Genomic DNA, 14,463 nt, shown 5'->3' with positions numbered 1-14,463 from the left:
ACTTGAAGCCTGGAAAGATGGAATCTTGAGTGATTTTGTAATCTTGCGAGTCCAGGTGCCTTGCAAGGTAAACACACACTAAAGCTGGTCCGAATTTCCCGGTTGAAATTTCCAACTTCCGACCTCAAAGTTTGCCTGATGCCAAAAGTAAACAAAAAACATGGCTGACTGTGACAAATGAAAGAGTTTCTTTGGCGAGTGCACACACAAGTGAACCCTCAGAAGAACACCCTCCTTGCATAAAATGACAGGAGGAAAAACAAGGTGTGAGGTAGCAGATGACATTATACATTTTATCTGATGAGACTTGATAACATTGGTGACATATTAAGACATCAATTTATATGCAGAGCAGGTTTATTACATGATGATGATCTGTATTATTTTAGGCTTCAACGGATGCTGCCATTGTTGTGTGATGTCAGACAATGACTTCTTCATGAATTTGGGGTAGATGGATTTACCCTGAGTTCACAAGTAGGACCTTGGACTTTCAGTAGTGTTCAATTGTACTTTTCTTAGTAAGAGGTTGGAAATTTATGAGTTCCGAGTTGTTAGGTATTCTCACATAATTTCAAACATTTTTCAAGTCTTAACTTCAATTTACTTAGACTTTCAGCCAGAAACTCAAAACTGTAAAAAGTTCAATGTCACTCATACATTATGAATTTTATTCAACTCTTCAGTCCCATTAATATCCATTAGACCTTTTCTCACCTTTCCTACTATTCATTCTCCTTTATCTAATTCCATACATTATTGATATCATTTAATTTTTAAACCTAGCAATACAGTTGAGCATCAGCTTTTCAACATCCAGCATTCATCTAGCAATTTCTTCTGAAATTGCTTCTCCAGTCATAAAAATGTCACACACTGACTTGGAAGTTTGTCAATCCTAAGTGGTTTGTTAACAGTGATTACATGCTATCAAGCTGGACTCAGACTTTTGTCTATTCAGGGTCCAAAAACAGAATCCCACAAACAAACAGGAAGAGAGACAAACACACCAACAACCGTAACTAATTCGGACCCAGCTAGTCGCACACCCTCACAATACTCTCATTCATTAAACGAGGGGAGGGGAAGGAGTAAACTTTGCAGTTGTGTAACTTGCTTCTTGCCAATCAGAGCAGCTGTTGCTTAGACCCCTCCCCTGCTTCAGAGAGATTTATAGTGGTCCTCTGCTCCACTCTAATGTTGCTTCAACCTCTCAAAGTCTGAGCAGTCAGGGGTCCACACAGCTGCAGGATTATGGCACCAGGAAAGAAGGTATGTGTGGATTTTTACGGAAAGGCGGGATTGCGCTGCAGACTATCCATGCAGGGAATTACAGCTGGTAGTTTTGTGGGATGCCAATAATATGTGTGATGTCTAACTGTAAAGACTCGAGCTCCACAGTGATTCATCCTATTGAACATCTGAATGCAGTTTAATGGTGAATTATCCCAAACCTCAAAGAAACATGTTTAGCCACAAGTTTGGCTTTATTTGCCCAAGTTTTGAGATATTTGTGTCTGAGATTTCTGCCTCCATCCAAATGCACTGCAGGTGAATGAATTATTAATTTGACGAATATTCTTAAAATTAGTTAGAATTTAATATAAATGTACATTTGATCTATAGTTTAAGAAGAAGAAATAATTTGTAACAGCAAAGTAGTCTATGTGGGAATTAAAAGGTGCAAGTCTATCAGTCATTATGAGCTGAGCAGCTGCTGTCAGCCATGTGCTGCTTTCTTGATGACTCAGGATCACTGAGAGAAGGGGGGATGTGTCGCTGGATTTGGGAAACCTCTAAGCATAAAGCATAATGTATAGATATACATTTGTATTTATTTCTAGTCTCTATATTCCTCAAAATGGCACTCCATTTGGTATCTTATCTTAATGCTTGTGATAGGAAGAATTATCATCAGGCCAAAAATAAATATTCAACAGGTTTGGCTCTCCAGCTGAGGGATGGTTAATATGGTGGGTTGTAATTTTGTACAGGGACTACATTAGAAAGTCATATGCTGGTGTTATTTGAATGAAAACCTGCAGACCCTTTGGCCTCACTGCCTCCTCTCCAGCCTGAGCAGTCTAAGCTAACACTGATGCATTTTTTACAGGGAATCTTGGAGCGTCTTGACGCTGGGGAGATTGTGATCGGCGATGGAGGCTTCGTGTTTGCCCTGGAGAAGAGAGGCTACGTGAAGGCTGGTCCCTGGACCCCTGAAGCCGCCGCAGAGCACCCTGAAGCAGGTGAGAACAAGATATGTCACCGACTTTAATGCTCTATTTCAGCTTAAAATGGCGTCTTTAATATCCTCTGCAGGTGTTCCCTGTGAATCACCTTTCTATGGGCATTATGTGCAGTTTAGATAGATCTGTTTGCATGTTTACCTTATGATTACATGTATCACATTTTATGTCCAGATGTTCTTGTTTTAGTTGATTAATTCACTTTTTCATATTTTTTTTACTGTTTTTTGTTCATTATTAAGGTTTTTATTTACTCTTGTGGCTCTACTCTCTTTTTGTTTATTGGTGTTCCTTGTATTTATCTTTTACTCAGGTGTATTATAAATGAGGTCTCTGTTTCAAGACCTGTTTGTTTTTCAGTGCGACAGCTGCACAGGGAGTTCCTGAGGGCCGGGGCCAATGTTATGCAGACCTTCACCTTCTACGCCAGTGATGACAAACTGGAGAACAGAGGCAACAAGCTCACCTTCACTGTAAGTAAAATGGGACATCATGCCACTTTCACAGGAATAAGCAGATTATCCTGCTCGTCTGTACACTGAACACAGCAGCTGAAATGTCTCAAACCAGCAGTTCCTTTAAGTAGACTCATTAGCTGTATCTAAACCGGTAGATCAGGTGCATCATGTATCAGGATGGTCTATTTGATTCTTACCTTTGTTTCAACATGACTTGGCTCGTTCTGCAGGGAGCTCAGATCAACGAGGCCGCCTGTGATTTGGCCCGTGAAGTTGCCAACGAGGGCGATGCTCTGGTTGCCGGAGGAGTGTCTCAGACTCCTTCTTACCTGAGCTGTAAGAGTGAGACCGAAGTGAAGGCCATCTTCAAGAAACAGCTGGATGTGTTTGTGAAGAAAAATGTGGACTTCCTGATTGCTGAGGTAGAGATTAACTTTAACTAATGGACAATTGATTTTATGCCTCACTTTTTGGCGTTTAGTGGTGGATGCTGGACTGGGTATATGTCTCTGTCCTGCAGTACTTTGAGCATGTTGAAGAGGCCGTGTGGGCTGTGGAGGCGCTGAAGGAGACGGGGAAGCCTGTGGCTGCCTGTCTCTGTATCGGGCCAGAGGGAGACATGCACGGTGTCTCTCCCGGGGAGTGCGCTGTCAGACTGGTCAAAGCAGGTGGGTACACTTTAAAGCCCAGGACCATTTAAAGCCTCAGCTTTTTGCATGACCTCAAAAATATTAGGCTCTCCAAGTACCACCATTAGGACTTATGTTAAGGTACAGCAGTGTAGGCCTACCCAATGCAGCGGTTATGGACGGTTTCTGTAGGAGGCAGGTTTATTCCCAGTAAGACCGTGCAACATGCATGAACATGGTCATGTAGCAGGCTGATACTGAAACAAAGGCATTACAGGAAACACAAAACTTATTTTAAATTACATTTCAGCGATCTCATAGTTTAGATACTTTTATTTGAAATGCTGTAGTATTTTGATTATGTTTTTAAATTAATTTATTTCATTTGTTTAATTTTAGGAGTTCCTCAATGTACCACTAGAGGGAACTTCAGTAGAACACAACTATTTTTATATTAGTATCATTTCAATTAATGAAACTGAAAACTTTTCACAGACCCCCTGGCAGAGTGCCGCTACCCCAGTGTGAGAAGCACTGCTCTAATATACCCCTGACCAAAAGTTGTTAATCAATACGGGGTAGCCTACATTTTTTAATTGATTATCTGAATCGTCTGGAATTCCACTTTTTTAATACTGTAAATAAATGTAAGATGAAATTTGAAATTTAAAGCTACTACAAGGAACTTTTCTATTTTGTTGATTTTGGAGGCGCCTGTGGACAAATGCAGTACTGTGTCCATCACCATCATCACAAAATATAACATCAAAAATAAAATTATGTTTAAAAAATCTCATCCTGCTTCTTTTTAGCTGGCTAACGTACTACTCACTGTAACTTTACCTCTGCTGTAGCTTTAACAGTTTGCACTCACATGACCTCTCTGTAGTGTAACCGGACAGAGTTTCTTAAGATTACAAGAGCAAGTGTCAGACATGAGATATGACACATCTGTTCCTGATCTATTGATATTTTTTTGGCTTTGGGACCAAAACCTCGCAACCACAGCTGCAAACCACATTCGGTTGTCTCTTCTAGCTTTGCTTATCTGTTAACAGTCGGCTCACACCAATGCATGTTCTGCTGTAGGAGCCCAGATTGTTGGAGTCAACTGCCACTTTGACCCGATGACCTGCGTGGAGGCTGTCAAGATGATGAAGGAGGGAGTGGAAAAGGCCGGGCTGAAGGCTCACTACATGGTGCAGCCCCTGGCATACCACACCCCCGACTGCAACTGTCAGGGATTCATCGATCTGCCAGAATTCCCCTTCGGTAATAATACACCGTCTTGCACTTGCATTTAACCTTCCAGTTAAAGGAAAAATGTGTAATATATTTATTGTGCTAAATTATAAAATGACCTCATCACCGATTAAAGAAACATGCAACAACACTACACCCAGCAGTTCTCCTTAAAAAATTGCCAAATGTTTGCCAAATTAGTAAGTGTCTGTTAGTAAGAAATCATCAATAATGTCAATCAATCAAAAATAAAGTCTGGCAGGCAGTAAGACAGGCACACGTGTATATTTTCAGAGCAGTGGGCTTTTGTTTTCAGGATAATGTATATAACCTGTATATAACTTTATAAAATTAATTTACACTTTGAAAGTAAGGGCTCTCTCAATATGCATGCACATACACCCCCTGCTGGTGTAACACCTTACATTACAGCAAGTTTGCACTGTAAAAATAAACTATTTGTCTTCAAGTGAGAAGAACTCATGTTTATAAGTTCTGAAATATTCTGAAAATAAACACTGTAAAGTTTAAGTTTAATTAATTTGATTAAACAGGACTTGGATTTGCTTTAGGTTAGATCACTTGATTTCAACAAATTCCTGTGTGATTTGTTTTTACAGTGCAGTCATTCAACACAGTAATACTCTACTTCACCAAGAGCAACTAAAATGCAAGTACATGTGTTTAAAACTGAATCTTCTGTCAGGTCTGGAGCCCAGGATCCTGACCCGCTGGGACATGCACAAGTACGCCAGAGAGGCCTACAAAGCTGGCATTCACTTCATCGGTGGCTGCTGTGGTTTTGAGCCTTACCATATCAGGGCTGTGGCCGAGGAGCTGGCCCCAGAGAGGGGCTTCTTGCCTGCTGCATCCGAGAAACACGGCAACTGGGGCGCTGGTCTGGAGATGCACACCAAGCCCTGGGTCAGAGCCAGGTCAGAAGCAACTTTTAATCTCTTTAACCTGTCACTGAACACCACATGCTGGAAAATAATTGGCTAAAATGGACCCATTGTGGGTTCAGTATAGCACCAACATAATACTGGGTTGCCATATTTATAGACAAATCCAGAGACACCTTTGTTCTGCCATCATTGCTGCGGTGGCACGTCATGTCCATCACTGTCAGTGTTGCTGCTGTTGGGTGTAGAGGAGAACCTCAAATTTGCGAGACTCTTGTGAGATTTTTCATGGTTTCAGTCAAACTGATCACTCCCGTAAGATCTCGTGGATCTGGGGTTCCCTTCTAGACGCCATGTCTGCTGTTACTTGCTAACAGTCAGTCTCTGTACACAGTGAATCTCTGTAGTTTCTCTGGTCTCAAACAGCAACACTCTTCATGAAGTTATAAACTTCTTGTGATGGCTCGCATTCATTTGCGCTCATACTCGCCACTGCAGCAATGGCAGCTTGTTAACTTCCAGTACTTCACCGGATTTGTCTATATGTGTCTATATCCAACACAAAAGTATTGTAATAAAAAAAAAAGAAAGATCAGACTGTTATTCTGTACTTAACTTACATACCGTTAACCCTGTTATAGCTGCTTAGTTTACACACTCACACTAAGAGAAAGCAAGACAATAAACATTACATGACAAGCTTGATTAGATCTGTGCTTCACTTCCTTAATTTACCTAGGAAGTGCTTAAATGCTAACATTAGCTGTTGTCTCACAGTAGCTAATTGGTTATCAGTTATGTAGTTTTAGCTTGAAATATGGCTTAATGTCCCTCTAGATTTTCACCATCCATTGTCTTCATTTGCTGATCAACTGACAAAAGGTAAAATAATATGTTTGCCAGGTTCTTGCACAACTTGCAACCTTAAACACAAAACATTTGAGCCTCTCAAACTGAGTTTCACCACGTGAATATGGTAAATTGATAGGAAACCCCATGACAGAACTGTTGTTTTGATCCAGTAGCTGGGTCACATTGATCGAGGATGGCATCTGTGATATACTGACCCCACACCGGGTCAGTTTTTTTCCAGTGCTTTTCAGTGTGCAACTTCATCAAATTTTAAATATTAACTCATCAGCATTCTTTTGTCTCACATAGAGCCCGTCGTAACTACTGGGAGAACCTGAAGCCAGCCTCTGGTCGTCCCCTGTGTCCCTCCTTGTCTGCCCCCGATGGCTGGGGTGTTACCAAGGGCCACACTGATCTCATGCAGCAGACAGAGGCCACCTCTCAGGACCAACTCAAGCAGCTGTTCGACAGGTCAAAGAGCCACTGAGCCAGTCCATCTCCTGCAGACCAGCCGTGCCGTGGAGCTACTGATCTGTATACAGTGCTGCACCTAACATAATGTCAGGGGCCGAATCTTCACTTGAGACCTGCACTGTTCTGTGCACATGTTGAATGTAAAGCTGTACTTTATGTGAATCCACAGTGGCGTCTCAAGATAGGAGTCAGCCCATGTTAACATTGGGACCTTTTTGCTTTCCATGGACCAGTTTGTTTCATAGAACAAAATTGAATAAAGTGTGAATTGGTCACTTGACTGTTGAGATGTCATTTCTTGGTGTGGGTGGGTGAGTGGGTGATGGGTTTACTTTACCAGTTCCATCATCTGTAGATATGTGAGGATAATGGCACCATGCACACATATTTATCATTAGAAAGATGCCTGGACAAATCAACTTATTCCTAAACATATCAAAATAGAGCAAAGATTCAATTAAATTAAGAGTACCATTTAATTATTAGACCTATCTCAGATATTACATGAGCTGTGTAGCAGTTGCTACTATGATTTTTATTCTTTACTGTTTAATCTTGCCATGGAAAAAGAAAAAGAAACTGAAGTGTCTGATTAGTTGTAAGCCTGGTTGGTGATGTTTAAGTGGCACTTTGCAATATGCACACTAAAATGTCAGAACATGTCATAAAAATTTGGAAATCCCCTTCATTTCCCCTACGGTTGGAGACGAGCTTTATACTGAATGAGTGTGTAACTACACATGATTACAAGACATATGACATGACTTCTGTTGGATTTGCAATGAATGAGGAATCCAGCAGATGGCGATGTCCTGATGTCATGGCCCATATACTTGACATTGACTACAAAGAGCCTTATAGGAAAGATGTTCCACCAGCTGGCAGCTACTGCATCTACTTGGTACTATTTTTATTCTGATCTTCTTTGTTATATTATCCAAGACAATGCCGAATAAGATACATTATTTGAGATACATTTTAGTTATGTTGTTTAAATGTCCTGCTACATGGTGGGGCAATGATGTCTATCCATATTTTATAATATGTTAGGGATGGGTGGATCAGTCCCCAAAGTACCAAAACTACCTATAGTCATGTTTTGAGTATCAATATTTGCATCAAGAATCAATATGAAAAGTGACATCCTAAGCACATGCTCCACTGCTGTTGTGTGCGTGTGCACAATAATCATTCACATAAAGAGTATTTCCTTTTTTATGAAAAATCTATTATGTGTTTCAGCAGACATGTAATTAGGTGATGCATGGTGAGGACTAAAGAGAAATGCATCACATTTGGCAAAATATTTAGTCATAATATGTTCAGATGTAGAATGGTATTAAATTATGGCATATTATGATCTCTTTCTGCAGCAACAGATTGGCTGATTAATGGATTAGTCAATCAAAGAAAATTAGTTGCCATCTATTTTGATAACTGATTAACTATCTTAGTCTTTTGGAAACTGTGTGGCATCACACACCCCTATTATATTTAATTACTGTGTATGTACGCCAATTTCTCCTCGGGGATCACTAAAGTATTCGTGATTTGTGATTTGCAGCATGAGAGAATCGCGATTCAGATCATGTTCAAATTGCACTGTGGATTTACTGTTGGTGAAACATCTTCATATGTGGAGGATCTCTGATACTGTTCTCGTCTTTGATTGGACAAGTCTTGACCATGTGACCAGGCTATCCGTTTTCCTTTTTTCAAGGTGGAGTGAAATTAAAGATAACGCAGGGGTATGATACTATGTCTTTGCATAGCACAGTAGTCTAGTAATAACATTTGCACTGATCGTACAGACAATATTTTTATCTTTTAACTGCTTTATGGAGAATAAAAGCATTTGAAGCCTCTGTGGGCCTCGTCTGGGGTTGCTTTCTATCGGATTAAGGTCTTTTATTGGTCTATTTTTGTATGTCCTTTTTCACAGGAGGCTAACTTTACGTTACAACCCGGAGACATAAGGCTGTATTATGGCCTGAGGATTTGACCTGAAAATAAGGACAACCATTAGGACAACACATCTGCCGACTGCTTATTATAACCGAGAGGTAAAGACAGAGCTAGTTATGGTATAGCAAATAAAATATTAATAATTTACAAATTTTGCTCTTCATTACACGCGTACTTAATATTTTATTTTTGCTGTATTCTTCAAAAAACATTGTCTTACTGATTAAATTCATCTGTATGCTGAGAGGCATGTCTCACCCCCCCTGCACCATTATCATTAACCGCATCCTCTGGACCAGTCTATGCGTTAAGGTATAGACTTCCCTGTTTATAATAACGGCAGCGCTATCTTGTGGTGTGTTTCAGCAGCTACACGGGGCTTTTATTTTGATAAAGCGGAAGTGAACCTGAGGTCGTCATGGGGAGTAAAGTCAGTTCCAAAATGGCTGCCCCCGCCGCTCGAGTTATCCAGGTAACGTTTCTTCTGACATATTAATCTCTGTAAGCATGTGTGTGTTGAACTCAGATGAACGTTATGAAGTAAAAAATGTTTTTTTTTCTGTTGTTGTTATCAGCTGATGATATATTTCATGAGGTCTTTCAGGGTGATAAATGCCGTCGTACCCTTGTTGATGTCCTTGTTTAAACCGCAAAACACTCGTGTCAAGTCATGGACTTAACTCGTGTTGACAGACAGCAACAGAAACTGTCTTTTACTTACTAAATCAACATTAAGGTTACTTCATATTTTCACGATGTCGTGGCAGTGTTGTCATATCTGTCTGTCATGGCTGGCTGCTTGAATCAGATCAGTTCAGGAGGTAGATAACCTTGTCCAGAGCTGAAATGGACCTAAAATAGCTGCAGGGCAGAAACACATTGTGGACAGCTAGCTAGTTATTAGAAATTTTATGTGCGCAAATCAGTCCCTAATTACGGTACACGGAAAATGAGTAGTTAGTAAGGAAGTGAAGAATCAATCAGCAACGACCTGATATTTAATGAATCAATCATAAGTAATTCCTGAATAACTGTGATTTGAGGATATATGATGAATTACTAACAGTTTGAGAGATACTATATTAATAACTCATCAGGTAATAATTAATTAATTTTATTAATTTAATAATAAAAATAATTGATTGTCAATTAATCTGTCAGTTATTTTGTTGATTAACTGATTACTTTATCGGGCTATAAAATATCAAAAAATGGTGATATGTTGATCACTTACTAAAGAAACAATTGTTGACATCTGTGAATCAACATACTGACCCCTGTCTTCATGAGTCGCTCCTGATTTATTATGAACCAGCTGCTGCTGAGTGGCACAAATTAGTGACAACTCATAAACTATTACTAGGTAACCACTCTGTGTACAACTTAATCTGAAAGGGCACAAAAAGAATAAATAATAGTTAAGTAATTAGTAATTAGTAATTAATGAGTTTGTGTCACTCAGCAGCTGGTTCATATATAATCAGGTGCAACACATGAGGAAGGTGATCAGTATGTCAATTCATAGATTAACCTCCTAGTTTGTTTTCCCACACAACTAATAATTATCTACTGTGTATTCCTCAAATTACAGTCATTAATGTTTCATTAATTATCAGGTCACTGTTAATAATTTCTCATTCGTTCCATAGTCAATATCCCATTTTTGTGTACATATTACAATGGGCCTCAGAGGTCTTTAAAATTAAGTCTACTTAATACTTCCACTACATTTCAGAAGGAAATATTGTGATTTCTAGTCCATTATATTTATTTGACATCTTGAGTCACTAATTATTTTACATATAAGGCTAAGATTTTTTGCACACAAAATAGAAATTGCGCAAGTCCAGCTGAAATTATGAGACAGATAATTAATTAATTATTAATTAACATTACGTGGCTGCAGCTTCCCAAACATAAGGATTATTCCAATCATTGTAATTTTTTATATTTTTTAGGTTTAGACTCTTGGTTGGACAAAGTAAACACTGTGAAACTATTTTAGGATTTTTTATGAAAGCAAACAGTCAAAAATGAGCTCCACTTCAACCAGCTACAGCAGTAAAATCCTGTATTTACTTTAACACGAGGAACAATATTCCAATGATATAATTAGTAAAGCAGTCACAGGGGACAAATGTATTTTTTGAGTAATTTTATTTTGAATAATTTAAATACCTTTTTCTGGTTACAGTGACATACTTTTACATAAGTAACATTTTTAATGCAGAAGTTTGAGAAGTTCAGCTATGTGCTTTCCACGAAAAAAAAAAAGTCTCAGCTAATCCACAGACCTGGCTGGCAGCTCTTTGTACTGACTGTGGAACAGATGATCTATCCACACTGAGATTTAGCAGATACGTTTTTTTGGTTTTGGGTTAACTGACTGGTTATCTAACACACAATTCTTAATTTACACTGCCATTTGATTTTATGTGTGTGTGTGTGTGTGTGTGTGTGTGTGTGTGTGTGTGTGTGTGTGTGTGTGTGTGTTTGCAGGCTGTTCGGCCTCATACTCCTCTGATCAAGTTTCCTAGAAGACAAGACCTGCCAAAGCCCAATGGTGAGTATGGAGGCATCACTTTACAGCATCCGGTGGTAGATTATTACTTAAACAACTAGAATTTGACCCTACAACTTGGCCCCCATGTCAGTATCAGCTGTTTTTTTAAAACATTTAGCAAGTATTGAATGAGTTTTGTTCTAGATCTGCCTCGTCTACCCTTTTTTAAAAAAGTTTTCAAATGATTTCGGATTCCTCCTCAGTGCTTTCTGAATTGGCTGCTATTAATAGTGACTGTTTTTCTTTCCTTTTCCAGCCCAAGAGGCGTTGAAAACGTTAGTAGTTAACTTCTCACCACACAACGCACCAGCTTCACCTTCAGCTGCAGCGCCGCCTCCGATATCAAGACCTCATGTACCTCTGACCCCAATCCCTGGCACACCTGACACTCTGGCCTCTATTCAGGTACTAACTGCGAGGTACCGCAGGAGATCGCTGACAGTGGAAGAAATGGAATACATCCAGGTGAGAGGACCATCTGTGTGTTATGGTGCACCAGGAAATTTTGCTGACAGTTTGGTCTTTTTAAATCAAAGGAGGGTGGATGGAGGTAGGGGAGAGGAGGGGGAAAATGTCATCTCAGAATGACCACTTGAACTTTTCATTCAGTATCACTTAGAACATAACCCTTGTCCTGGGTTTAAGATAAACCTGTCTGGCCCTAAAACTGCTATTTTAGAAGAAGGGTGACTTCAGTATTTTCAATCTGCACCATATTTAAGTGACTAATCAGAAAAAGCTGTTTTATTGCCGACTCCTTTTACAGAAACTGTAATTTTATTATTGTCATCTTAAGTCATATTTTCACATCTAACACAGTGAATTAAAGGTTTATTTCAACCAAACAAACAGAGTTGCTGATTGTTAAAACAGTGGCAAGACGAGCCAAGACGGAGGTGAAGATGTGATAAATTGTTGTTAAATTGTTAAATTGCTTCTGCTGAAACAAATGGATCTTCCTCTTTTTCAAAAAAATCTCTGGAGATAGACTGCCGCTGACAGCTGCAGCAGTCTCGCTCAGTACTGGCCCAGTTTCAAAAATTGTTGTCCCCATTAGTCACTTACATACAAGATGTGAAAACAGGGTCCTGGGGCCTCATTGCAGAAACGTGTGAAGTCAGAAATCCCACCTTACATCAGTTTAGGATGACTTTTAGGATGTTTGGTGTTACAGAAACATGTTTCCTGAATAAATTTAGGAAGAAAACTTCCCAAACAATGCCTCTAACTCATCAAAGCTAAAACGGTCTTTACTTGTCCATTGTAGCCAGCTAGCCAGCCAGTGACAAGTGAAGAGAGACCATCTTTGTCGTGGATACAGGCAGTATCAGTACATACTAAACACAGATACAGGCCTGACAGGACGAGTGCTGATTTAACAATGGAGTTTGCAGTTGTAGTTAGGATTTATTAAGTTAAGATAAGACACAAGGTCTGAGATATGATAAGACACAGCAATGAGTTTGCTTCTGTGTTAGGAAGACAGGAATTTTCCTATCCTTGAAACTAAAATAAGATAGCACAATCAGTTGTGAAATTTTCCTGTGATGAGGCCCCTGGTTGAAAAATACCTTAGTTACCCTTTAACCTTTGTTTGTCTTGGTACTGTACATGTAGACGGTGTGATGTTTCAGTGTACTCAAAAACCAGCACTTAAAAATAGATAGGAAGGCAGATTTTTGGTTTGCACTAACAGAAAGGAAGTATTGGATTTATAATAATGGGAAAACAATTAAAGTTTACCGTGTATCCCAGACTGAAAATGTAAACCTAAATAAAGTTGGACTAAGTAGAGAGTGTGTATGATGTATGTCATGTGCGATGGGCTTTCATGTCACGTTCCTTACTAGTAAATTCAAGAGTGTTTTGTTTTTTGACAGATTTATTTTCTTTTTTCTTGCAGCGTGGAGGACCAGAGTGACATGAAGCAACTCAATCACTGCAACCAAAGTCCTTATCTGTTGGAGATCAGTCTGTGTCTTTAATTCTGTTCCTCCGCACAAGAGAACCTGATGCCACATGAGACATGATGTAGAATAAACTATTTCATAAATCCTGTTAAAATGTACATATGTTTATTATTTAGATGTTGAATCTTTATTGTATGAAGTTCAAACTGTAATACGCACAACAAAGCCATAATAGCTTCTCCCAGTTCTCTTCATTTACTGTACCGGCACTGCAACTATTCATTACAGGGTTTTGTCTTTATTTAACCTCAGTTTTAACATTATACCAGCTCAGCTTTTTTTTTTAGCTACACTTGCAATGCCACATATATAAATCCAAGCATGAGGCTCTGGTATAGGGAAGAAAAGAATCAGAAAGTCTCTTTGCATTTCATGCTGCAATATTCTGATCTGTTTTTTGTTTTTGTTTTTTGGCTGAAGTGATGCTGGATATTAGCACTCAGTGAAATGATGTTGAGTTCATGTGAACTACTGGATTTAAATGATTAAAAGAATATTGTATTTTGATTGTGGTCTTATCATGCTTGATGAAGACATGTAAACAGAACACGGTTTTAAAAAATCCAATCATCTGAATTTTGGGCCTTAAAATTTCCTAAAATGCCATAAATATGATCTAATTGAAAATGACATTACTTCTTAAAGTTTCATCAACCTAAGTCTCATACTCTTAAATGTGTTTTGAGGAAAATAATTGATTTGATCACACTAACAAAATTACAATTAATTGAAGTTTGAAACACAATTTTCACTCTTTAAATAATTGCTTCATGCTGCAATGAAAGTCTCCAAGTTGATTTGCTAAATAGCTAAAGAGCAAAAAAAAAAAAATTTGATTTTTTTGCTAACTAGCTTAAAAAGTTGGTTAGTCTAGGTAGCCTACTCATGGTGGCTGAGCAGAAAATTATTTTACTCAACCCATTTCAAAAAGGCAGCTGTTTTAAAAGTTAAACCTCATCAAGTGTAAGTTTAAAGTTAATACTAGATCGCATTTTAAATTGGAGTTTAAAGTTTTTGTTGCAAAACATTTTATCTAGGTTTAGAGTAAAAACTAAACTTTTAAGTAAGTGTAAGACAGTTTAAAAGTTTGGTGCAACATAAATTAAAGTTAAATCATGATTTAATGAGGTTTAAAAAATAACCCTTGTTGGTGCAACCAAGC

At 38.7% G+C, this 14,463-nt stretch overlaps 2 protein-coding genes across 5 annotated transcripts; both read left to right on the top strand.

Moving 5' to 3' along the window:
• The first annotated feature begins 1,132 nt into the window (after window positions 1-1,132).
• Window positions 1,133-7,083, top strand: LOC146320288 (betaine--homocysteine S-methyltransferase 1-like). The gene is made up of 8 exons (XM_084728506.1): window positions 1,133-1,272; window positions 2,114-2,246; window positions 2,607-2,719; window positions 2,935-3,126; window positions 3,225-3,372; window positions 4,423-4,605; window positions 5,282-5,510; window positions 6,639-7,083. The coding sequence occupies exons 1-8, from the start codon at window positions 1,255-1,257 to the stop codon at window positions 6,814-6,816; spliced, it is 1,194 nt and encodes a 397-aa protein (XP_084584632.1). The 5' UTR covers window positions 1,133-1,254; the 3' UTR covers window positions 6,817-7,083.
• A 1,418-nt stretch (window positions 7,084-8,501) lies between these two features.
• On the top strand, window positions 8,502-13,808 carry kgd4 (alpha-ketoglutarate dehydrogenase subunit 4). Of its 4 annotated transcripts, none has more exons than XM_084728504.1 (6): window positions 8,502-8,551; window positions 8,746-8,866; window positions 9,138-9,240; window positions 11,268-11,331; window positions 11,588-11,796; window positions 13,235-13,808. In XM_084728504.1, the coding sequence occupies exons 3-6, from the start codon at window positions 9,187-9,189 to the stop codon at window positions 13,250-13,252; spliced, it is 345 nt and encodes a 114-aa protein (XP_084584630.1). In that variant the 5' UTR covers window positions 8,502-8,551; window positions 8,746-8,866; window positions 9,138-9,186; the 3' UTR covers window positions 13,253-13,808. The 4 variants fall into 4 exon arrangements, with proteins under 4 accessions (XP_084584630.1, XP_084584627.1, XP_084584628.1 ...); XM_084728501.1 differs by having other exon boundaries at window positions 8,503-8,551; window positions 9,135-9,240; XM_084728502.1 differs by lacking the exon at window positions 8,502-8,551 and having other exon boundaries at window positions 8,559-8,866.
• Window positions 13,809-14,463: the final 655 nt, after the last annotated feature.

The sequence above is a fragment of the Lutjanus erythropterus genome, chromosome 10 (assembly GCF_056507025.1).
Source record: "Lutjanus erythropterus isolate fLutEry1 chromosome 10, fLutEry1.hap2, whole genome shotgun sequence".
In the NCBI taxonomy this organism is placed as follows: Eukaryota; Metazoa; Chordata; class Actinopteri; order Lutjaniformes; family Lutjanidae; genus Lutjanus; species Lutjanus erythropterus.
Note: the sequence above shows the minus strand (reverse complement) of the source record. Positions and strands in the feature narration are given on the sequence as shown.

Coding starts and splice junctions, on each gene's coding strand:
- kgd4 (XM_084728504.1), top strand. CDS start 9,187: ATGGGGAGTAAAGTCAGTTCCAAAATGGCTGCCCCCGCCGCTCGAGTT. Junction 9,241..11,267: donor CCGCCGCTCGAGTTATCCAG/GTAACGTTTCTT, acceptor GTGTGTTTGCAG/GCTGTTCGGCCTCATACTCC. Junction 11,332..11,587: donor AGACCTGCCAAAGCCCAATG/GTGAGTATGGAG, acceptor TTCCTTTTCCAG/CCCAAGAGGCGTTGAAAACG.
- LOC146320288 (XM_084728506.1), top strand. Junction 2,247..2,606: donor CGCAGAGCACCCTGAAGCAG/GTGAGAACAAGA, acceptor TTTGTTTTTCAG/TGCGACAGCTGCACAGGGAG. Junction 5,511..6,638: donor AAGCCCTGGGTCAGAGCCAG/GTCAGAAGCAAC, acceptor TGTCTCACATAG/AGCCCGTCGTAACTACTGGG.